The 25812-nt window shown below is 41.0% G+C and overlaps 1 protein-coding gene across 4 annotated transcripts in view; it reads right to left on the bottom strand.

Moving 5' to 3' along the window:
• STK39 (serine/threonine kinase 39) overlaps positions 1-25812 on the bottom strand; it is a 316648-nt gene that overhangs the window by 143846 nt on the left and 146990 nt on the right. For all 4 annotated transcript variants that reach the window (XM_035304622.3, XM_035304624.3, XM_008998770.5 and 1 more), the window contains 2 exons: positions 1518-1640; positions 1391-1420 (listed from right to left, as the gene is read on the bottom strand). In XM_035304622.3, coding sequence (XP_035160513.1) covers positions 1391-1420; positions 1518-1640 — 153 coding nt within the window. The remainder of the gene's footprint in view (positions 1-1390; positions 1421-1517; positions 1641-25812) is intronic.

The following is a 25812-nucleotide window of genomic DNA, read 5'->3' as shown; positions in this document are numbered from 1 at the left end:
TTATATATTACATAGATAATATAGATATATATATCTATAAATAGATATATATATTTTCTGAGATGGAGTCTCTCTCTGTCACCCAGCCTGGAGTGCAATGGTCTAATCTCAGCTCACTGCAATCTCTGCCTCCCAGGTTCTAGTGATTCTCATGCCTCAGCCTCCCAAGTAGCTGGGATAGGCACCAGCCACCATGCCCAGATAAATTTTGTATTTTTAATAGAAACAGGTTTTCATCATGTTGGCCAGTCTGGTCTCAAACTCCTGGCCTCAAGTGATCCGCCCGCCTCAGCCTTCCAGAGTGCTGCGATTACAGGAGTGAGCCACTGTGTCTGGCCCAAAGTTTATATTTTATGTATGAAATGGAGAGGTGAATTAATATGATAAATATAGGATAAAACAAAATCTGAAGGAGAGCTGCCATGGGAAGGCAGGCAAGCTGGAAAATGCCCAGGAAAGGCCTATCCATGTGTCATGAAAGATGGAGAGAGAAGGGTCAGAGAACAGGAGAAGGAAGGGTGGCCTGTGCCTCTGCTGCCCTCCTCCTTATAAGACCCAGCTGGCTACTGCCACTTCAGACTGAATGATGAGAGTTACTACATTTAATCAAAAGGAAATGTCTGCTAATAAAAAAAGTTGGGATAGATATCATTTGTAGCCTAAAGTTTTTTGTTTTCTTAATGAGAATTTATCAGGGTATATACTAATTACTAGGTCTGTAAAACATTAGGTGCTATTTAAATATGCTCCAATTTCCTCTAGGAGAATAAGCAAGTCTTGTGAACTACAGTTATCATTAGTCATTAGGCATTAGGATAATTAATCACATGGAGGAAGTGAATCAAATATGATCTCTTAATCAAAAGATGACCAGGCCTCAAAGGGAAGCTGTTGAAAGAGTGCTCCTTAGCTACTAAGGTACTATTTAGAAGATTTAAAAACAAAGACCAACAGATTCAACCAAGAGATTCTAACCATTTTAATATCTACTTTATTGCAAACAAAAATCATGGAAGACATTTTGCCTGTATGCTTAATGTTTTCTAAAGGCAGTAATCTTAAGAGTTAAAATTAATTGATTACCTAGTATATGCCAAGGACTCTATGGAGGGTTTTGTGTACATGATTTTGTCAATCCTCATGGCAACTTTATTCTAAGTCCTGGGATCATCCCCATCTGACAGATGAGCAAACAGGCTCAGAAAGCAAAGTAAGTTGCCCTGATCTAGTCAGCCTAAAGTAACTCAGACAGAATCAGGACTTGCAAAGTCTATGTGCCTTTCCTTTCTACTTCATGAGATTTTGAAGCATCTCCCCTAAATGGATCAGACTTTGATACCCCAAAAAAGCAATGAAATGGCAAAATAATAGATAAATAGCCATAGCTCACCTCTGGATTTTCTTCTTTTACTCTTCGTGACTGTAAAACAATTATGTATCCATTAATATATATACGCACACACAATCACAAAAATAAAATTCGCACAGGTTAGTTTATCATCAACGATGTCATTTACCTTTTCCTGAGAAAAAGCTGCTTTCCCTTCTTCACTCTTCTCATCCATCTCGTCGTCACTCCACTCCCAGTCCCCGTCTTCGGTTTTATGAAGGTGACCACTTGACCCAGGAACTCTTCTTACCTGAATGAAAACAAGCCCACACAACTCTTCACTAGTCAAATGTGAACCATTTCACTGGTGCTGCTTACTTGGGTTATACAGCATACACACCATCCTGAAAATAACCTGAGTGGCTGCGAATCCAAGGATGATAGCTAGAGGTTAAGATCCAAAAAGACTACAACAGCCTCCAGACTCCCAAACTCACCCTCTTTCCAAAAATGCTGTGTTTTTGAAATACATTACTATATGCATGAAGAACAAAATATTTTGCAAGAAAATTGCACACATACGCCATTAAGAATCAAGCTAATTTTTCAAGTTTACTTCAGTTAACACTTTATTAGTTGCCATATATATAAAAGGCCTTATGGTAGGCTTCAAGGAAGTACATGCAAGCAATGTCCTGCTGACTGAGCAAAGGCAGAGAAATTAGGAAGCCTAATGAAGCATACGAGACCAGGTGTATCAGCGATCTAAAACCTAAGACAAGAAAGTGAACACCCTTCTATTGCTGCCTCACTCTTTTGCAGAACCTGACATTACGCTTGCTTCCCCAGGATTCTTCTTAACCTACTTGAACAAAACCAAACAGCACCAGATCACTCTTAACACACTTTGTAGCCTTTATGAGACTTGTAAGATTGCTAGGAACACAGCTTGATAATCAGCAGCCATGCTAGTGTCTAGATTATAATCAGTCTTCCTCATTATTTCAAATTGTTTTGAGCTTGGGTAGAAATGTAATCCATGGGGTAAGGCTTTTCAAATGTCTCTGTGGTTGGAAAAGTAAAACTTTTAAAAGCACAGGATGACTGAGAATGAGGCTTTGCAACCAAAGTAATTTGCTTAAAAAATGTACTGAGATGTAATTAAACAAAGCACTGTAGCAGATGTACACGACATGAACATTAACAGCTGTGATCCAAGGATTTAGAGGAACTTCAAGTGGAAAGGGAGCTTCCAGACAATATAGTCCGACCTCTTCATTTTACAGGTGAGGAGATGAAAGCCCAGAACGTGACCCAAGATCACACAGTAATGAAGGCAAAGCAAGGTAAGAAACAAAGCCTTAGACTCCCACTCAACTGTGACTCTCCTTATGCCACTGAATAACTGCCAGCAAGAAGTTATGTAATAATGTCCTTTGAAGACTCAAAGACTATGATGTGAAGCAAGTCTACTTTCTATAATAGACACTATTTAGTTGTATCACAGGAGCTTCAGTAAAACCAAGGGAAACAGCACAGAACTTAAATTTAAATATATAAGTTTAGTATACATGTCAGATCAATGTGAAGTCACAAAAAATGCATGCTAGGGGTTGGCTTTGATTTGAGGGCCCTACCATCTAGAACCTGTAAAAGTAATCCTGACCAGCTGGCCTAGAAGATTTGAGCTCCAACACAGAAAGTCAGAAAGCAAGTACAAACCTCTTTTTCATAATTGCAAAGAGTTACGCTCATTTTATTCAAAAAAGCTTTTTCTCCACCCCCCCAAAAATATTTTTTTAACTAATTTATCTTTGAAATACTTAGTGCTTAGTAAAACCCCTTCTGGGCTTGGCATCAGATATTTCTTCCAATTGCATTTTGAGTTGCTGTAAAAGTCTATTCTAACGATGCTGATTTTAATGGTGCTTACAGATGCTGGCAAAGTACCATAGAAAAAATGCCAAAATGCACTTCAGGATTTGCAGAACAGACTGCTCATTTTAATGCTTGTAGAAATAGCTAAAGGAAGAGAAAATAATTTTCTATTGACATATACATAAAATTAATTATTTTCTTAGCGACGCTGATCATGGTGGTAGCAACATAGAGGAACATGTTAATGACTACATTTAAAAGGAAGAATTTAAAGTCATGTCCATTACAAAACATACTGTCAACTAAGAAATGAGAAAACAAAATTATGTATCAGAAACAGAATAAAACTCTATCTTTACTAAAACTGTAGAACCCAAGGATAGTCAATGAATTAGTATTCTTTAAGTACTCAGCCAAGAGATTACACTAAGGAAATCTTTTCCAGAGAGAGCCCAGATTAACATCCTAAAATTTAGTTTATGTCCTTTCCCCCTCTGGCTCTACGTTTACAAGCTCTGTCAGCTTCATTTCCACAAGCAGAATCCAACTACAAACAATAAAATGGCCCATCCTCTTCCATTTTTATTTTATTTTAGAGCCCTAGCTATCTCTCTGTTGTTTTATTGGCTGGAAAAGAGAAAGACAAAAAAGAATGTCTAGAATTATAGCTCTAGACATTGAAAGAAATGGTGGGATGGGCCTTTAAGCAATAAACATTGGTTAAATAGTAAGTATATAAATGTTGTCCAAATTAAGACAAAGAACATTCAAAAACTTCTGTAGGGAATAATATTGGTAAAATTGGCACTAGAATAAGAATACTAACTTGTCTTTGAGAATGTCCCCTCAGCTTACCCCTAGGAATAAACTTGCAGCATAATCTGAAACCCACGTTTCATGGTGTATTTATGTGACACTGACTCTACGAAAGAGACCAGAAATCAATTTTACAAAGTTACATCCTTGTAAGGAGTTTGTAGGGATGATGAGAAACAACTTTTATCTTTTAGAGCCAACTAAGTTTTATGCAGTTTAGCAAGTGGTCTTATTCAGGAACTGAAGAATACCTTGCAAAGTTAAAATTAAAAAAAAAAACTGTAGAAAAGCTTCCATCTTCCCCTCATCCACTACAATGATGAGAATGGAGATTATTTACCCTTAGAATTCTAATTGCATTGACTATTACATTGCTCTTGTTCTGTTAAATGATTTGCTCACTTAGTAAAGCCAAGAGGTGGTAGAATGAATTTATTCTCTATTTTATCTGTCAGGGGTTTAAAAAAAATCCATAACTTCTCAGAGAAACAAGCTCAATTTAAGTGACACATAAAGGAATTCATAATCTCACAAATTCTTCAGGTCAGAGGTGGCAATAGTGAGGTTAGGAAAAGTTTTACAGTTTCTTCTTTCTAAAAATGGTATTTTTCATGAAAACCCATTAAATAAATGAACTCAAGTTCTGATTCCCACAAGAAAAGAAGGCAGGCTCAGCCAGACAAACAAAGGAGACATGTGGTTCCCAGCCAGTGCTGGTGGCCACCAGGCAAAATGTAGGTGGCCACTGGACAGGGCTAGGATGAGTAGCCACAGAGAGGGGATGACAATCCCCAGGGCGGTCTGACCCATCACTCCAGGGCTGCACCTCTAAACAGGAGTGGCCTGTAAATACAGTTGTACCAACCCTGTGCAACTGAAAGAAGGCATCTTGCCCAACACGAGAATCGGGAGGAAGGACATGAAGAGCCACTAAATAAAGTTTCTATAATAGCATGATAAATATGTCAGAAATGCGAGTATGTGACTGTAACTTTCTACTGAACAAAAAAAGAATCTGACCAAAGAAATACTGACCAAAACTTTTAGTAGAATTTGTCTCAATCTGGCATGTCCATCTGCCAAAAAAAAAAAGCAGCCACTAGCCTCTCGCACTGCCACATTAACTTCTCCCTGGAAATGAAATTTGGGAATCTCCTTGGAGTGATTTCCCCTGCTCGGTGGGCATCCTGTACTCAGCCTCTCTTCCACCTGCTAAACATATGGCATGCTGACTACAGCCAAAACCCGAGTGATCCAGGGAGCACACCAGCTTCACGTCCACCTATCAAGAAACTACAGCACCAGCAGAAAGCAACACAGTGACATTCCTGTAACCAGGCATACTACTGAGGAAAAGTATAAAGAACATTTCTAATTAATTGCTGTTTATCATATAATTGAGGCACTGCCAAGCAAACAAAAAGCCTTCTAAATCATGAAAAATTAACAAAATATGTCTATACCAATAAATATTTTACTATCTCCGTAATTTATACACTGACACTGCCCCCCTCTGACCGCTACCTCTCTTGACACCTCTGTCCTACACATACTGCCTAGCCCCAACTGGCCTCTCCAGCCTAGGTCCTCTCCTGCTCTTTCACCAGCCCCCTCCTGGCTCTACTCCTCAGCATGCAAGGCCTATCACCCACAGCTGACTCCAGATGCTGCACTTACTAGTACTCAATGTCCCCATGTCCCCTGGCCAGATGAATCTTCCTGTCCAATCCACACTTGAGAAGCAAGCCCTAAGGTCAGCCCCAACATCTCCTCTCTAATCCTGAACTGCTGACCAAGAAGAGCACCAGTCAAGTGCGTGTGATGCCTGGTGCCATTACAGATAACCACCAGCCACTCCTAGATGAAGCATCAATGCTGCTACAACCCTGCCCCTCCAAGTGAAGCCCACAGTCTGGGGCAACAGCAGCACCTGGGAGAGATGCAGAATCTCACCTTGTTAGAAATGCAGAATCTTGGCTAGGAGCAGGGGCTCATGCCTGTAATCCCAGCACTTTGGGAGGTTAAGGTGGGCAGATCATGAGGTCAGGAGATCCAGACCATCCTGGCTAACACAGTGAAATCCCATCTCTACTAAAAATACAAAAAAGTTAGCTGGGAATGGTGGCACATACCTGTAGTCCCAGCTACTCAGGAGGCTGAGGCAGGAGAATTGGTAAACCCAGGAGGCAGAGGTTGCAGTGAGCCAAGATCTCACCACTGCACTCCAGCCTGGGCAACAGAGAGAGACTCCATCTCAAGAAAAAAAAAAAAAGAAATGCAGAATCTTGGGCCCCACACTAGACCCACAAAATCAGAATCTTCCTTTTCAGCAAGATCCCCAAGGGGTCATATTCTCATTCATGTTTGAGAAGCACTCTGCTAGACAACACTTTCCCTCATTGTCAGCCTAGCTCCTTGCCTCTAGTTGGTATTTATACAATGTTAGGTACTATGCTCTATGTGTTTTACATGTATTAACTAATTTAATCTTCACAGTAGCCTTGTGAGCTAAGAATCATTGTGTTGCCCCATTTTTCAGAAGTAAAACTGTGACACAGAGAAAGTTAAACAATGGCCCAAGCTCATACAGCTGGGAGGTGACAATACTAGGATGTGAGAGCAGGAGTCAGACCCCCAATCTCCATTCCTCTCTCTGCTACTGCAGCTCACAGTAGGGTCTCAGCTCACCCAGCCCCAATCACTTAAAATAACTTCCTCTGCTACCATAAGAGCATCAAGTTGGTGGCATTTTGGCCCTCCCCTAAAGATCTGTGGAACTTTGAACTTGAGACAGATGATTTAGGGTATTTGGTGGAAGAAATTTCTAAGCAGCAAAGTACTGATGATGTGACTTGGGTGCTGTTAAACACATTCCGTTTTAAAAGGGAAACAGAGCATAAAGGTCCAGAAATTTTGCAGCCTGATAGAAAAGAAAATCCCATTTTCTGAGGAGAAATTCAAGCTGGCTGCGGAAAACTGCATAAGTAATGATGTGCCAAACGTTTATCACCAAGACAATGGGGAAAATGTCTCCAGGGCATGTCAGAGGTCCTTGTGGCAGCCCTTCCCATCACAGGCCTGGAGGTTTAGGAGGAAAAAATGGTTTCATAGGCTGGGCCCAAGGTCCCACTGTTGTGTGCAGTCTAGGGACTTGGTGCCCTGCAACCCAGCTGCTCCAGCCATGACTAAAAGGGGCCAAGGTATACCTCAGGCCACAGCTTCAGAGGGTACAAGCCCTAATCCTTGGCAGCTTCCAAATGGTGTTGAGCCTGTAGTTGCATAGAAGTCAAGAACTGGGAACCTCTGCCTAGATTTAGGAGGATGTATGGAAACACCTGGATATCAAGGCAGCAGTGGCGGGGCTCTCTCTGTTTTGCCAATGCAGAAGGAAAATGTGGAGTTGAAGGCCCACACAAAGTCCCTACTGGGGCACCACCTACTGGAGCTGAGATAATAGGATCACTGTTCTCCAGACCCCAGAAAGGTAGATCCACCTGCATCTTGCACTGTGGGCCTGGAAAAGCCGCAGACACTCAACACCAGCCCATGTAAGCAGCCAGGAAGGAGACTGTACCCTGCAAAGCCTCAGAAGAGGAGCTTCCCAAGACCATGGGAACCCACCTCTTCAGTGTGACCTGTGATGTGAGACATGGAATCAAAAGACATCATTTTGGAGCTTTAAGATTTGACTGCCCCACTGGATTTCAGACTTGCATGGGGCCTGTAGCCCCTTTGTTTTGGCCACTTCTTCCATTTGGAACAGCTGTATTTACCCAATGCCTGTACCCTCATTGTATCTAGAAAGTATCTAGCTTGCTTTTGATTTTATAGGCTCATAGGTGGAGGGGACTTGCCTTGTCTCAGATAAGACATTGGACTGTGGACATCTGAGTTAATGCTGAAATGCATTCAGACTTTTGGGAAGGCATGATTGATTTTGAAATGTGAAGACATGAGATGTGCGAGGTGCCAGGGACAGAATGATAGGGTTTGGCGGTGTCCACACCCAAATCTTATCTTGAATTGTAACTCCCACAATTCCCAGACATGGGAGGAACCTGGTAGGAGGTAACTGAATCATGGAGGCGAGCCTCTCCTGCACTGTTCTCATAATAGTGAATAGGTCTCACAAGATCTGATGGTTCCCTGCACAAATTCTCTCTTTGCCTGGTGGCATCCATGTGAGATGTGACTTGTTCCTCCATGCTTTCTGCCATGATTGTGAGGCCTCCCCAGCCATATGGAACTGTAAGCCCATTAAACCTCTCTTTCTTTTGTAAATTGCCCAGTCTCGGGTATCTTTATCAATAGTGCAAAAACATACTCATACATACTCACAGCCCCTCTCTTCCTAATAAACTTCACATTCTCACCCTTCTTAGCTGCTTTTCTTGCTATGTGCAAAGAAAATGGATTCCTTCTCTTTATAAGACGCATGCCTCCAGCAGCACTCCTCATATATCTACTCACTTATTCCCTCCTTCAAGACACTTACAGCCAGGCCCTGGCTCCTCTACATCCGTCTGTAAATATGCTTATGTCTCTCTCATACTTCTACCAAAAGAGTCCCAAGAATCCCACTGATTTTCATTCTTCCTTAAGAATTGCTCCATTACTCTTCTCTTTCACTGTCAACACTTTACTAAAGTCTCCAACTGTGGCCCTCACTTCCTATCATCATCACACTTTAATACTGTGCAAAATACCATCTGCCCCACTAAGCCACCGAAACTACTCTCTCTCCCTTTGAGATTTAATGACTTCCTAATAGTGTAATTCAATGCTCTTCCCTGTGGCCATAACACTATCTTGAAGGCACTGCTGAACTCCATTCTTTTCCTTTAAGCTCTTTCCAAATCTGTGTTCACAATGTTTCTCCACCTACCTCTCTTGTTCTTCTGTGTCTCCCTACTGTTCTTTTTTCTGTTTCCACAATAAACGTGGCTGCTCCCAGCCCAGTACACATTCTCAGCTCACTAGACACCGTCGTCCTAAGTGAACACACCTTCTCCATGGCCTCCCTGTCCTCATCTAAGTTGATACCCTTGGAAACTTCATGTCTTGGTCTTGTTTTCCAAGTGTTCTGTTGGATATAATACCTTACCATACCAATTTTTCAAATTTGAGTTTGCCACCCCTAACCCATTTGTTAATCTTCCACCTCCAGCCTCATTCTGACACTTCTCCTGTGTTGTCTTAGCTAATGCCTTTGAATCTCATCCCAACCCCCACTCCTATCATGTTCACCAGGGGCATGGTCATATAAAGCTCCTAACATGATGCCTGCCACATAATAAACACTCAGGACATGGCAGGTACTATTATCATGAATATGTGCAATGTTTCTCACAACCCAAATCTATTTATCCATTTATAATCCAGCCCCAAATTATCTGTTTGTTTATATATTTTCTGCCACTTCCCTTTAGATAGCCTACAATCCAGTTATATACAAGTCACATATTTTTGTGACTCTACCAATTCTAATATGCATTACCTACATCCTTGGCCTAATCTGTCCTTCCACATTCTCTCTCTTTTTTTTTTTTTTTGGCTAAGGAGCCTTTGTTGATCCTCCCAATTGGAATTCTGCCTGTACCTTTATGTCATTCTACTTTGTGTCATGCTGGACAGATAACATATAAAACTGTATATTACTTCAGAACACAGAGCTTGCTTTAGCTATTTTTAAACAATCACTTCCTAATTCATTTAGTCAACAAAGTTTTATTGACTATCTACCTTGGTCTACCACGTTCCAGATCAAAGATGAATAAAACAAAAGCTTACACCTTGGAAGAGTTCACAGTCCAGACAGGTGGACAGATATTTATGCTAGAAATTTCAAAAAAAAAAAGACATGAATGCTATAAAAAATATACAAACCCTGTGAATCTGCAGAAGGGAAGATGACTATCTATCAAGGGATAATATGGAAGGTGGCTGCTGGAGCATTAGTAAGAGCCCAGCATGCAGAGAAAGCAAAAACTTAGCACATTTTACTGACTCTCATAATGTGGCTAGGTCACAAGATACTGGGGCCTAGGGGGTTGGTTTAAGGAAATGGCTATGAATAAGTCTGGAAAAGCTGTGTAAAGAATTTTGTACAATCAGAAAGGCAAACTCAAAGGCCTATAGGAGGTAAGCAGAAAATGCACAGGAAAAGCTGGCCAAGTAAGGACTTGGGTGGCCTGAGGCGCACCTGTCCCACAATAAGCCACCCAGAAATGACTGACGGCTGCCACAGGGAGACAGCCCCTGCACTCCTAGATCTTTTGATTCTTCTAGAGAAGTAGATACATTGGATTTTTATGTGAATGCTCTTGACTTATTTTAATTTTAATAAGTATGTCAAGTTAAAAATAAAACTTTCTCTGTATACCCTAAAAATTAATGTCTGCGAGACAAATTTGGCCTGTGAGTTCACACCCCTGTTGTACACCAGTCAGAGGTTTAGAATTCAGACAATGGGAAAACAGGGAAAGCTTTCAGGTGGGCAGGGTGGGGGGAAGCGAGAATGAGTAAATCTGGATTTCTGAAAGCAGAGCAGAGGATGTGTTAGGATTTGAGGATGATAAATGCTCAAAAGAAATCAGCGTGTTAATCACTCCAGTCACTACTGACATGTAACTAATCACCCCAAAACCGAGTGACTTAAAGCAACAATAATCAGCTACGAAAATCATACTTGCTTCCAACATGGCTGACAGCAAGCACAAGAGACCCCAAGTCAGGACAAGCCCTTTCTGAATTCCTGACACACAGCAACAGTGCTAGATGATGAAATGACTGCTGTTGTTTTAAGAAGGTTGTCAGTGAGGGCTTAAAGAAAAGTGAGGGAAATGTTCCTGGAAGCTAGAGGAAAGGAGGACCCTGTTATCCAGTGACAGAGAGTTTAGCAGCACTGACATCTACAGTAAAGTGGGAAGCGGAAATGTACCTAATGAACTCAGTGATCTAGCTAAAGAGATTTCCAGGCAGACACTTTTAAGTGACAACTGGGTTCTGCTCACTGCCTATGATAAGATGTGAGCAGAGAGAGATGGGCTAAAGAATAAACTGTTAAATATAAACCTGTTTCCTATTCCCATTCTTTTCAGACATCAAACAATTCTTGAGCCAATAAATAATTTCAGAGCAAAAATCAAACCCAGGGCAAAATTGCACAACCTTTAAAGAATTCAGAAAGATCTACGGTGGTGCCTTGTAGACACCTTCAAACGTACCTAATACTTTCTGAGGATCTTAAGAGCTTGCGTTGCAGAACCTCTGCATTAAATAACAGCGATTCCAAGAATCACAGGGCAGTGCCCCTCAGCTGTCTCACAAGGAGCCCTTGGTAGACAAAGCATCTTGTGGTCATGGATCTTTTCCAATGGAGCAAACTCAACAACATTCACAGAAAACCCACTACCTTTTTTGATACTGTACTACAAAATACTGCCAGGTTAGACTTAAAGGAACAGAATACAGAACAAAAAGAAGCCTTCACATCCTAAATTTTTGCTGGCAGGAAGCAGTCTGAGAAGGCTCCTTAGCTGCAAATGCTGACCCTTTCTTGTGGAAAAAGAAGGATGACTTAAAGAACAGAACTTGAGAAGGGAGCCAAGATCCCCAGAAAACAGCAAAACTGGACAGTGATCAAGGAGCTGGCCACACACACCTGGCTAGGCTCCAGAACTGCCATGGACCCCAGTGCTCCCATTTCCCTTTTTTTGGGTAAGTCTTTAAGATGTGTTGCCACAACCTGAGTGTATGTCCAGCAGATATTTGTCTCTTTAGTTCACAGGCCTTCAGACTGAAAAATCAAGGAACCGTCAGTCCTGAGGAGCCTCCTCTGCACCCAGATATGATTTAGAGGACAAGGTCATGATTTTGAGCCTCGGCCTGAAGCTGCCACAGGGATGAAACTTTTGGAGAGTCTTAGAAGCTCAAGGGCATATTTTAGACATAGAAGAGATGTAAGTTGTTGTGGCCAGAGGGTAGACAGGAGCAAATTGTTCTTTCCAAAGACGCCCGTGATAATATTTCCTGCTCCACATGTTCAAGAATCTTGCCACTTCACTACCAACAGACAGAGTCCAGTGCCCTCTCCTTGAATCTGAGTGGATCTGTGCCTTACCTATAACCAACAGAAATGAGGTAGACATGAGGCAAGGTTGGAAAAGGTGATGCACCGTCTAGCTTGCTCACTGGAGTACTTGCGGCTGAAGTCTTCGGGCATGATGTACTCATTCCAAGTGTCTTCAGACCCCTATGCTCTCAGGTAGCCCAGACTAGCCTCCAGATGACCTGACCATCTGACACAGCTGTGTGACACTAGAAGCTGAACAACCTGAATCCCTGGCCCACGGAAACTGGGAGACTTACTAAAGGACTGCTGCTGTCTTCAGCCATTTAGTCTATGGTGATTTGTTACACAGAAATGGATGACTGGGATAACGATGGGGATAAGGGAATTATTAAATTTGTTTTCATTTTGTATACTTAGTGATTCTTTGAAAATGAGTAGGTCATATTTGACAGCCCTTGTCATACCACACAACAGATTCTACTACACTTTGGGTCACCTTTTCTAACTGTGTATACCCCAGGCCTCTGAACATTCAGATTTTAATTTATACTTACAAAGTATCTCCAATCTGACTGTTATTATACACTAAAATTTATCAAGAAGAAAAATGCCCATTTCTATTAATCATAGGCAAGTGTCAAGAGCTATATCTTGGACCTTTTAGTCAGTGACTCTCACTAACATTTTTTGACTTCTTGGAATTTAAAGCTCTACCGGTTCTGCTAAAATTTGGCATTCCCTTTTTCTATAATGCAAAGGGACAGAACAAAAGAATGAGGATATGAAAATGTTCTATAGGCAATTAGAAAAAATTCTAGATAAAGACTTTATAATTTAATAATGGTAATTAAAAACACTCCCCTAGCGTGGTGAAAGACACACAGCAACTTCCTTATAATGCCTGAAAAGGTTCTAATGGTAAAAGAAGCAAATTTGACAAATGCTACTCTTCAGATAATGAGAATGGAATTTTGTAACTTTGGAAATCCAACATGAAAGGGCAATGTCTTGAAAGAGAATGTTCTGGAAGTTGGAGGGGAACTATTCTGAGGAGGCAGCACAAAGCACAGAGAAGCAATTAGATTTCTTATTCTGCGACAGTCCTACCAAACCTCCAATATGACATGTCCCCAAGTGAGGCAACAAAGAACAATGGCAACAGCTAAGAGCCACGAAATCAGCATCCAATTTTGCAACCATTGTCTGAAAACTAAAGCTCCTGCTGGAAAGGTTGCCAAGTTGATCTGTAACTTTAGCTAAGAAAGAAAACAATAAGAACACCCTGTCCTGGTAAGACAGATAACACAGAAACCACACATCATGTAAGACCAAAGAAAAACGCAGAAACCAAATGTCTGGCTCCAAAGCAGAGCTGAGTTGCTTTGGATACAGCAGTAAGCTAAGAGTTAACTTACTTGTGGAAGAAAGAGGGGTGACAAAGAGAAAAAGAAGCACACAGCCAACTAGATATGGCTCCAGGCAGGAACATGACCAACTGATGGAACCAGAAGATTTCTGACAAGCAACGGAGAAACACACTGCAATAGTCAGTTTTAGTTGCCCGCTTGGCTCTGCTACTGTCCACAGTTACTCCCTCCAGCACTAAGTTAGGTATTGCTGTGAAGGCATTCAGTAGATGTGATTAAAGTCCATAACTGACTTTAAGCAAAGAGAAATTATCCTTAATAATCTGGGTGGGCCTGATTCAATCAGTGGAAAAGCATTAAGGGCTGAACTAAGGTTTCTCTGAAGAAATTCCATCTGGGGACAACAGCTTTATCTGTGCCCCAGAGTTCCAGCTTTCTCTTCCTGACAGCCTGCCCTGTGAATGTTACACTTGCCTAGACTAACAATCAAGTAAGCCAAGTCCTGGCAACATATCTCTTTACGGGTCTCTCCTACTGGTTCTGCTTCTCCTGTTGAAGCCTGACTGATACACTAAAATCCAGCAGCCTCACTATTGGTATTTATAAACAAAAGGCAAATTAGCTAGCAGAAGAGCAATACTAATAATATCATCCTCTGGTTTTTGCTAATGGAATATGTTAGTGTCTCTAAGTGAAATATTAAGAGAAACTGAACTGAAAGGACAATAAAATGAAAACTAAGGTGATGTGAATTACCATAACTAAGAGAGACTAAATTCTTACCTTGCAGACACCTGAAATAAAGACCAGAGGTTAGTTACTGGTTAAACATCATTTATGTTAGGTCTAAGAAATATAATCTACACCACCACCTTGGAAAACCTTCTGTCAAGAACTAAATCTGCTTAGGGATTAATGACCTAAGAAAAAAACTGGAAAGACACTCAAATGCATTGATATTTGTGGAATGGAAACTCCATTCAGATTCACAAAATGTAATATAGAAAATATTCCTAACATTCAAATTTCACTAAGATATCTATTTTTTTCAGTATACAAACATTTAAGAACAACTTTTAGATGTCACTACCAAGGGGATTCCTTCATAAAAATTATTACTAACTGCCCCAAAGATAGATACAGTTTGTCTGTTACTCAGCTTACAGTTCCTGGATAAATGGCAGCAACAGGCTCTCTGAAAAAGTAGTCAATACATAGTAAATTTTCAGTGTGGTCTCCATGATCAAGAACCAAGTCAAGTCCATCACCTACACAGAGAGAGATACATGATATGTCTCTTCCATGTGAAAAAGAAGGCTCATGAAGTCAGTTGCTATCCTGTCCCCCAGTACCAGAAGTTTATAGTTCCTCACCGTTTAATTGGAGTGTGGGTTTCAAATAAAAAGCATGTTTTTATTCCTCCTGGTTATAAAATTAATTCAAATCCATATTGTGGAATAGTATGCAGCCAGTAACAAGTATCAGAGACCATCAAAATACAGTAAGTAGAAAAGGCTAACAGAGAACTGTGTCCACCACTGTGTAAAAGAAAATGAGGAGAGGCATACATACATATTTCCACATTTGTCCATGCACAGAGCATTTTGGGAAGCATTTACAGGATGGGATCATGCCTACTAGGTCTGAAGGGGGACTTTTTCACTATGTTGTGCACTTCAAAGAGGCCCAATAAATAGCCCTTTCTCCTCCTCCCTATCTCTAAACTAGTTTAGATATAAGACCGATAAGCATAAAAGAACCAAAAATCACCCTTATTACTTTTAAAGGTGATATTTGAGATTGTGGCTTAAACATTGAATTAACAGCTTTGCTTACTTAGTTGAGGAATTAATCTCTGGATTTTGAAGAGAGTTACCTACCCAAGCAATGTTAATTAGCACATTCCTCCCTCACACAGGTGGGCCTCAGTGAGCAGGCCAGCTCCAGGAAAAAGTGGGGAAGAGGCGGGGCTTTACTTTTGTGCCTGATTATTCCCTCCAAATTCACTAATCAGATAAGTCCCTGGACAAAGGGTGTACAAGAATGTTTTGCTAAAGGAACATCAGGAGTGGAAAAGCAACATTCTCCCTGCCTTCTATGCCCAGAAAAGTTTTTGCACCATTTGAATTTTTATCATTATGAGTTACACTGTCAGTCAAAAGTATCTAAAAATTAAAAACACACTTCTTTAAAAACAAAAACTCAAAACTGCATGGTATTATATAAAACAGAAAGTAGAAGTAATCACTTCCTGTTTCTAAACAAAGTACAAAGATGTGACTTCCAATGGAAAGATGAGTTGCCTAACTTTTCAAGAACTAAAAAATGAAAAATGAAAAATATTTCTAAAACTTTAACATGACAATATGATCAAATCAAGAACATCAACTTATTTTCACCTGCATTTATTGCATATACATGTAACAATTTAGAATTTATTTATTTTTTATTTTTGAGATGGAGTCCTGCTCTGCCACCAGGCTGGAGTGCAGTGGCACTATCTTGGCTCACTGCAACCTCCGCCTCCCAGGTTCAAGCGATTCTCCTGCCTCAGCCTCCCAAGTAGCTGAGACTATAGGCGTGCGCCACCATGCCCAGCCAATTTTTGTATTTTCAGTAAAGATGGGTTTTTACCACGTTGGCCAAGATGGTCTCAATCTCTTGACCTTGTGATCTGCCTGCCTCAGCCTCCCAAAGTGCTGGGATTACAGGTGTGAGCCAACACACCCAGCCATTTTTAATATTTTATTTTTATGCAACAAATTCTGGAATGAAAACTCACTGTTATAAGCTTTTTGGTTCAGTCAATGAAACTGTCATCAAGCGTCTGAATGCATAGTAATGTAAAGGTATGTAAAGTTCATGTTTATCAATACTCTGCTTTTCCATTCCTTTCAGAGGTAGCTAGCTGAGTTTGGGTTCTTCTAAATTCTGTCTACAGAATAATGGATACCGTTATTTTCGTGAAGGTAACATTTGCTACAAAATTCCAAAGATATTAAGAAAATGTTCTAGCATAGAAGAAAATTTGGAGGTGGGAAAGCATGTGCCCTGAAGGTAAGATGCAGATACATCTGCTCTGTGTCCCTATACTTAGAATATCCTGCATTTAGTGGGGACCAAACATACATTTGTTGAATTAATGCATGAATAGCAATTTTCTGCTCCCTAAGGAATGTCTTGCTGGAGCAAACCTGCACCACAAGGAAACTTCTCCCCAACTTCCCCCATGCCTTTCCCCTTAGAGAGAGATGTCAGAAGCTAGTGACATTGTACCATAGAACTGCTGAAGGGATATGAAGAAAAAGAAAAGTAAAGAGGACTGCATTAGACCCTTTAGCTCCCCAGATCCAACATAAATAAAACTCACTGCAGTCAACAGAAAACCTTGATCTGAAACTGTTCACTTCTGTGAATCAGCACTGAACACAGACACTACTAGTGTATGATAGGTACTGTAGAAATATCAGGTGAACAACTCGATGAATAAATACCCTAGGCTAAAACATAAGACACAGGAACATTCTGGGCCAAGAGTCTCACCCTGAGACTCAAAGGTATTTTACCTTAGAAGACAACTGTCTTTTGCCATCATCGGCCCTTTCACTGTGGGATCTGTTTAATAGTGGTGAGTATAGGGAGGTTGAGGGGTTTGATTTATTCCATCTGCTTAAGCAAAGCAGCAGCTGTTGTCAAGAAAACTCTGGGCCTTCCTCTAAGTATCTTGAAGATCCTGCGAGGAAAGGCATGGTTTTAAATGCCAAATAATGACGGAGCTGATGATTAAAATAGATGGGCCCATCTGCCTCTGAGATGACATATTAACACCCTATCGTGCTGGGAATACTTCAAAGAAGCAAATAGGCCCATGTTGGTTCACTGAAATCATTTTCCCCTTGTAATCAACTCATTTCACTATCATGCTGTCTGCAAAGGGCAGAGACTTCAGATGTGAGGTTAGAAACACAGGCCCACACACACACATGCACACACAACATACACAGCACGGACTTACACTTTGATTTGAAAGATTGAAGGGTCTGACTCCAGCACAAGTTTAAACCGATGAGAAAGAAAAGCCAATGACTGCATCACGAGGTCTCTAGCAGAAACATGCCTTACATTTAAACTTCTGCTCTCTCCAACTCCATCTCTACAGCTCACTCCACCCAAGTTACCTTCTCATGTCTCTCTCATTCAAAAGTCACAAAAACATAAGGAGACAAGGAATCTCCTGAATTCCCATTTCCACTGGAGGCTAGAACCTCCAAGGGAGATGAGACAGCAACTGCCAGAAAGCTGCCCCAAGTCCTGGTGAGATAGTGTTATCATCACACAAACTGTTTAGCTGTAGTGTCAGATTCCTCAGTTATCAGGTCAAAAAGGCAGAAAGATTATCACCCTATGTGCGGAAAGACTGATAGGTGTGCCACAGAAAGTGTCAAAATGAGAGAGAAACAGACCTTCAACTCTCTCTTCTTGGCTACTATATCCACTTTTGTTAAGCCTTTTTTTTTTTAATGGAAATGTTCACAAATGCATGTAAGGTGAAAATAGCGTAACAAACTTCTTTTACTCACCTTCCACATTATCAACATTCTGCCAGTCTGATTTTATCTATACATCTCCACTCTTCTGCTTCAGTGTTTTTAAACTAAATCCCAAACATCATATCATTTTACCTGTAAATATTTCAGTATGCTTCTCTGATAGGGCATTTAAAAACATGATCATTATATAATTTTCACAAAGAACAAAATCACCAATAATTCCTTAGAATCTAGTATCAGTCTATGTTCAATTTTGTCCTACTATCTCAAAAATGACTTTTTCAGTTTATTTATTCAAAACAGGATCCCCCCAAACTCCACATGTGGTTCATACTCTGAAATCTATAACCATTCTTGTCAGGGTCTCTCTTATAGCCATCATATCCGCTTAAACAAGCTCTGATTTATATGCTGCCGTTTCGGCCAAAAGGACAGAGTAGAAACGTCAGTGTCTTCCTATTGCTAACAGAAAACACCATCTTCACAGGGATTTGACACCATCCCTTACATCACCGGGACAATTCTCATTCCTCAAGGAAAGCAATGATGGAAGCTCCACTGTAAAAATGCTCCAGACAGGAGTTTTATTTCAGGGGCAACATCTCAACTGTGATCCAATTCAATACTGAAAATGGCCATAAATTCTATCTTGTTAATTCATTTCATACTAACAGGAGACTGCCAGAGCAGCAAAATAAATAACATAGATTTACCTGTAAGTGGTTTTGAAAGACTATGTATTCTAATTCATATATTTTCCTAACAAGGGCCAGCCACTGATTTTAAAAACAAACAAGAAAAAACACAGTTGTATATTCTCACATGGTGAGTAAAAATAAAATACAGTCTTAAAAAATTCAAGCTTCAGAATCCATGGTAAGGGATAGGGGAGAACAAGTAGTGACAAAAAATGAGTTTCACAAGTAACCCAGGTCACACTGCAGGACCTAAGCCTCTTTTTCTAAGGATCTAATACTCTCATCACATCTGCTGGTCATTAGTTAAACTAAGTATATTTGAGTTCCATCCTTTTCTTCCTTTTCTGCCTAATCCCAGTAAGAGCCCAATGGCTGCACTGTAGATGGCTAAGAGCAGAAAGGCAAGAAGGCACTCAGGGAATTCAGAACATGGAGGAGAACCAGCTCTTGAGTCAAGAGGCTGTGTGCAGGCTACACACTCCCAGGGTACAGAATCTCTTGCACACAATGTTCTCAGCGGTCATTCTCATGCTTGGACATACATATTTCTCTCTCCAGGCCACTCCATCTTATGATTTGCAGACATGCATATTGATCTTCTGTGCATCTCCCTTTGGAAGCCCTGCAAGCATCTCTAGCTCAACACATTCGGAATTATTCAGCATCTTTCCCAGGAAATGTTTCCTCCCACCTTCCAAACAGTCTCAAAGTCAGAAAGCAGGGAGTCCATCTGAGCTCTTCCATAAAGATCTCCTTATCCTTCACCATCTTCTCAACCTCCCATTCCCATGAAAACCTTTCAAGACCTAAGCTGTAGTCCATTCTCATACTGCTATGAAGAAATACCTGAGACTGGGTAATTCTTAAAGAAAAAGAGGTTTAATGGACTCAGTTTCACATGTCTGGGGAGGCCTAACAATCATGGTAGAAGGCGAAGGAAGAGCAAAAGCAACATCTTACATGGCAGCAGGCAAGAGAGCACATACGAGGGAACCGCCCTTTATAAAACCATCAGATCTGTGAGACTTCGTTGGCGCAGGAACACCATGGGAAAACCCCACCCCCATGATTCAACTACCTTCCACTGGGTCCCTCCCATGGCACATGGGGATTATGGGAGCTACAATTCAAGACGAGATTCGGGTGGGGACACAGCCAAACCATATCATACGTCATGTCAACTCTGCCTAATGATCTCTTCTACCTATTCTCTGCCTTTATTCCCACCTATCCTCACTTGCACAGCAAAGTCTGCCAACTACCAGTCTACTGACCTGACCCCTGCTTCCAGTCTTGTCCCTCTAAACTACAACATACTGCCACATGACTGTCATGGAGCTCTTTCTAAAGGGAAACTGGTCACTGCATGTCTCTGTTGAAATTCTTAGCACAGTTCCTGATTTGTGGGCAGCGGGGGGAAAGCCCAAGCTCCTCATCAAGACAGAGACACTTTTGACTCTGGTTCCTGTCCACCTCTGCATATCTTCTCGCTATTTCAATCACACAAACAATTACTCTCGAACACATTTGCAAGTACTTGGCCATGCTGGTCCCTCCACCTGAGATAAGCCTCCTTGCCTCTGGGGAAGGAAGACACCACATATCTTACACAGGACAACAACAAGACCAAGTCCTTCACAGGGTCCTCCCCAGCCCTCCTCAGCATGCTGTGTGCCATGCCAACCCAGTGTTCATCCTGATGCCCAGTGATTGTTTCTGGGCTGAGTGCCCCCCTGATCTGTGGGGGCTACCACCCTCCCAGTCATCCAGGCTCAAATCCACATCATCAACTTTCATTCTTCTCTTGGGTTACTCACAGAGTAAGGCTGAGTCTTATCTCTGCAGCCTCAACACCGTCCTGGCACTTGATATATGAACAATAAATGTGCCCCAAATGAAAAGTTGTCTTTGTGAACCACTGCCCTCAGAATCCTTCATGACTCATACCCTCCTTGCTCATCTTCAGTATCTTTCTCCCCGTCCCCACTGAGCTTTTGAATAGACACAGGTCTCCACTGACCTCAGAAGCCTCTGTACATCCCAAGCTTTGTGTGTCCTCCTGCCCTTTACAACCAAACTTTGAAAAGTCACCCACTTGCACTTCTTCATCCTTTCACTCATTAATTCTGACTGTCCAGCTTTTTCTGTTACTGAGAAAACCGAGCAAAATCCAATGTCCTTTTGTAAGTCCTCATTTTCCTTCACCTCTTTGCAGCATTCAGATCTGCTGACCACCTCGCCCTTCCTGGTTCCTGGGACAGCACTTTCTTTTCCTCCTCCCATAGTTCTGTGTATCCTCCCCTTGTTCCTGTAACTGTTCCCCCAGGACTCCCCAGGGCTCCTTTGTTCTCTCTGTAATGTCATCCATGGCCATCTCATCTTATCACATGGCTTCCACAATCACCTCCATCGAGAAAACTCCTAAATATAGCTCTCTCCTCATAGTCTCCCTGGAGCTAAACATTTTCATCTGCCCACTAGACACCTTCAAATGGAAATCTCAATGAAACTTCAAACTCAAATGCGTTCTAATGAACTCCTGATCTTCTCTCCAAAACAGGACCCCTCCAGTTCACACCAGTTTCAGAAAAGGTAATATCATCCTTATATCCATACATCCTCAAACCCTCCCAGTTGTCCTTCCCCCTTCTGCGGTTTTTCCTCCCATGTCCAATCACTTACTAGGCTCTATCAAGTCTAGCACTTCAATGTCACTTGTCCCCTGTCCTATGCCTCTACCACAGTTCTAGTTCAGACCCCCATCACCTCAGGCCTAGATGTCTTTAACAGCTTCTGCAAGCCCGACCTCCTTCAGGCTGTTCTCTACTGTCCAGTCGTGAGCCAACTTCTACAGTTTCTTCTGCACTTACAGGGTACCTGTCACGGGCTCCTTACGGCTCACAGGACCACATCCCAAGCCCATGGCTTAAGATCTAAAGTTTTCACTTTCTGGACCCAATCCAGCTTTACACCCTCACTTCCTACTGCATTTTTTCATGCAAGCTTTATTCTAGCCCAGTTCTCAAATATGCCTGATCATAAAATTCACCTAGGTCATGAGTTAAAAATGAACATTTCTCAGTTCTACCCAACATTCACTAAGGCAAGACCTCCAAAGAGGTCTAAAGAACAATCTTCAATTCGCTGATTCAGTGATTTACAAATTAGCCTCCCAGAACACTGATAGCTGCTCCTCAAATGAAACTGTAACACTGAAGGGGAAAAACCAGAGGAAAAGAACACTCAAATCCCCATCATCATCAAAATCCTGTGCTGAATCTGCGAGCCACTCATGGATCTCTTTCTTTCATCACCAAACTTCCTCAAAAATCACCTATGACCTTCCTATCTACATAAATGTCTACCAAGATGAAGACTATGCTTTTCTTTTCTTTCATTAAAAGATAAATCCCCAATTATGTTGACAATGAAATAAGAAAATCAATTTAAAATCTGGGACTAAGGATCTTAAATCAATAGGTGTTATTTTCCAAAGAAAAATAACTGAAACAGAAACCTTAATATCTATATGTTCACTGTGTTTTAAAAAGCATTAATTATAATATCCATTTAATTGGTAAACAAAGGGTTATGGTGTCTAGGTTCACGTAGTTTTATATTTTCATATCACACACACAAATATATGTTTTTGTAATCTAACAGCATTACCCATTTAAGTTATATTGGTTGAGATTTTTTCCATTTAAAATTGATTCATGTTTACTATAGAAAATTAGGAAATAAAGACTAGAACAAGGATGTGATTAGAATCCTTCCGCTGGTGACAGTACAGTACATTGGTTACCAACAAAAGGGCACCTGCATCAGATTTTGACAGAGTTCCAACTCGATCGCTTGCTAGTCATCATGACATCATGACTTAACCACTATGTCTCAGTCTTTTCACCTGTAAAGAGTGATAATACCAACTTCATCAGGTTATTACGCAGATAAATGAGATCATGTGGGGGAAACAGTGAGTCCAGTACCCACACTTAATATGTGTTCAACCATTGCTGATTTGTACTGAATTCTACCCTGGAAAAACAAAACCCGGGTGTGTCCTCAGCTTCAGAAACTCTCAGGCAGTGAATCCCTGTGTTCTTCTTCCAAGTATGTGGAATTTAAAAGCTGCTGTGCAAGTTTCTATTTTCTTAGAAATATGCAGCTGAATATAACTATTTTTGGATATTTGAGATCATTATGTACACTGATGATAAGTAAATGGCCACATCAGGCCACAGTTTTTCTCTAAGCTCTCCACACAGGAAGAAAGATGTAGCATTCAGGTTACAATGTTATAATGAGATTTAAAGTATTAATGACATAATGTCTGAGTTAAAGATAAACTTCCTTATGAGACATTTTCCATATTTATATTCTGAATTATACTCTTATAAATAGATAGGCCAAATCAATGAGCATAGCAGAAAAGAAAAAAAAAAAAAACAAAACCCTGCAATAGGTATAACTGTGCCCAAAATACAATAAGCTATTAATTTACTTTTCTATGGCCCTTTCTTAACACATACTACTACAGGTACTTGTGCTATTAAACTTGATTTCCTAGTACAACCCAGGGTTAAAGTTGACAAGTACCACCAAGTATTCCACTTTTACCAATACTCAGAAACAGCTTAGGCAATACACCACACTCGGAGATGACTTCTTTGAAAATGCCAGAGTTCTACATTATCATGGCTGTTTTTAAGTCACTCAAATCCTTTAATAGTTCAGACAGATGTGGTATGTAAAGTGCCCCTTCTGAAAATGCACAGTTGACTGTATTTGTTCATGTATCCATGGGACTTTTTTACCAAGTCTTAGGCATCATCACAGCTTTTTCATGGAGGAACTCACCTCATGTAGGTACTACATGGCAGGACTTCATCTGACTTGCTCATCCCTGAATCCTCAGCACCCAGCTCACTAACTGGCACATTCCAGGTGTTCAATCGAGACTAGTGGAATTGCTAGGCATGGCGGTTCACGCCTGTAATCTCAGTGCTTTGGGATAATGAGGCAGGAGAATCACCTGAGGCCAGAAGATTGAGACATGCCTGGACAACATAGCCAGACCCCATCTACAGAGACACAGACACACACACACACACACACACACACACACAATTAGGGATGCATGAAGGTGCATGCCTGTAGTCCCAGCTACTCAGGAGACTCAGGTGGGAGGATCCCTTGAGACAACTTCAAGCTTCAGTAAGCTATGAACATGCCACTGCATTCCATCCTGGGTGACAGAACAAAATCCTGTCTCTTAAAAAAAGACTGGTGGAATAAATGGATGCAACTGTTATATGCTTGAGTTTATCCAAGTATGTCATGTGATTCTGTTATAGAACATTTGACTGAATCACAATCTATAAATGAACTGAAGGTAAAAATATTTAGCATTTATTTATGGCATTTATTAAATTATTCCTGTGTGCTTAATTTTACAAGAGCATGGAGTCTGTAAAATGAAATCTAATAGAAGCTAAATGATTTTCTAGAAGTGTCATAGCAAATGAACACTAACCCCTTCTTAGAAATCATATGGGGGAAGTGAAACAACTGTGTAAAACAATACTAAGTAATCACTAGGTTTACTCTTCATTATTCTTCTTTAGTGAAACATCCAACCTGGAATAGTGCCTAGTTACTGCCTAGCACATTGTAGGCACCTAATAGATATTTGAGGGTTTTTAAAGTCAAGTGCACATACAACAATCAAAATAAGTATCTGTTGCATGGGAAGGCGGGGGAGAAAGGACAACTGCAAGTGTCCGTTTCCTCCTTCAAGGTCAGCACAATCATTTTATGCCAGCATCCTTTACCTCCCTCTAAAGGAAGATTAGATATCCATATCAAAAGATGGTTTTATACTTATTGCACTTTACCATATGCTACCCTGGCCGGCTTCTTACAGTAACTAAAGAACGGCCCCACTGCCTCCCAGATGCTGAATGTGATCAGTTAATGCACCACATATGCCTGACTGAGATACTGTCAAGGGCACAACGTCAGGTGCAGCCCAATAAGCATCAGGGACACTCCACTGACAGGGGCTGTTTGTCCTGCCTCTCCCACACCTCCATCTGAACTGTGCTATCCTCTGCTTTTATTTTCTGCTCCCATTGTTGCCATCTGCAGCTCACTGTTGTCACTCAACTACCAAACCCTAGGGCTTCTTTCCTTCTTTCTTTTCTTGTCTCCTCTTCCTAACACTATTACCTTTAAGTCAAATAGTGACTGTAAGATTGTGTCTTTCAAAGTAATCACAAAAAGATATCCCATCTCACACTCTTCCAACAATGTACTAATATCATTGACACTCATACTACTGATGGGTAGAATCTATTGTTCCCTCCCCATGTATCTGGGAAAGCCTGTAACGACAGCAGAAGTGGAGCTATGTGACTTCCAAGGCTCAGTCACACCAGGCCATAGAGCATTACCTGGTCTCCTTGGGAAGCTCACTCTTGGAATCTAGTTACCACACTGTAAGGAGGAAAGATCACATGGACAGGTCAGGTGTAGGTGTCCAGCTGACATCTCAGTTGAAGTCCTAGCAAACAGCTGTCTACAACTGCCCCAGCCATGTGAGTAGGCAAGCATTAAGAAGCCATCATAGGTGCAACGCCATGAGAGAGCCCACACAAGGGCTGCCCAGCTCAGCCCAGTGAAGCTCCAGAACCAAGGGAGACCATAAAAAAATAGCTATTGCTGAGCTAAGCCACTAAGTGATGGGGTGATTCATTATACAGCAATAGGTAATGATCATAGTGACCTAATACATCAGAGAGTTTCTTAACATCTAGAGGGCGAAATCACCAATCCAAACACAAAAGGGATTGTTAGCTTAAAGAATTAACTGCTTTGAAAGCTTTTTATTAATGTTACCAAGTGGCTACTTTTATGATCCCTAGAAGAGTCCTATGGCTTCGTTCCCTAACTACTTCTAAGAAGAGAAAGCTATTCTGAAAACTTGGGTAATCCTGACATTTAATTATCAGAAAGCTTAACTTTTACCACAGTATTTGTCAATAACTTCAGCTGTACCTGTAAGGCACTAAGCTTCTAACAATGTAAGTTAAACATA

This window comes from Callithrix jacchus, chromosome 6, assembly GCF_049354715.1.
Source record: "Callithrix jacchus isolate 240 chromosome 6, calJac240_pri, whole genome shotgun sequence".
NCBI classification, from domain to species: Eukaryota; Metazoa; Chordata; class Mammalia; order Primates; family Cebidae; genus Callithrix; species Callithrix jacchus.
The sequence above is the reverse complement of the archived record's forward strand: the minus strand, read 5'-3'. Positions and strand labels throughout refer to the sequence as shown.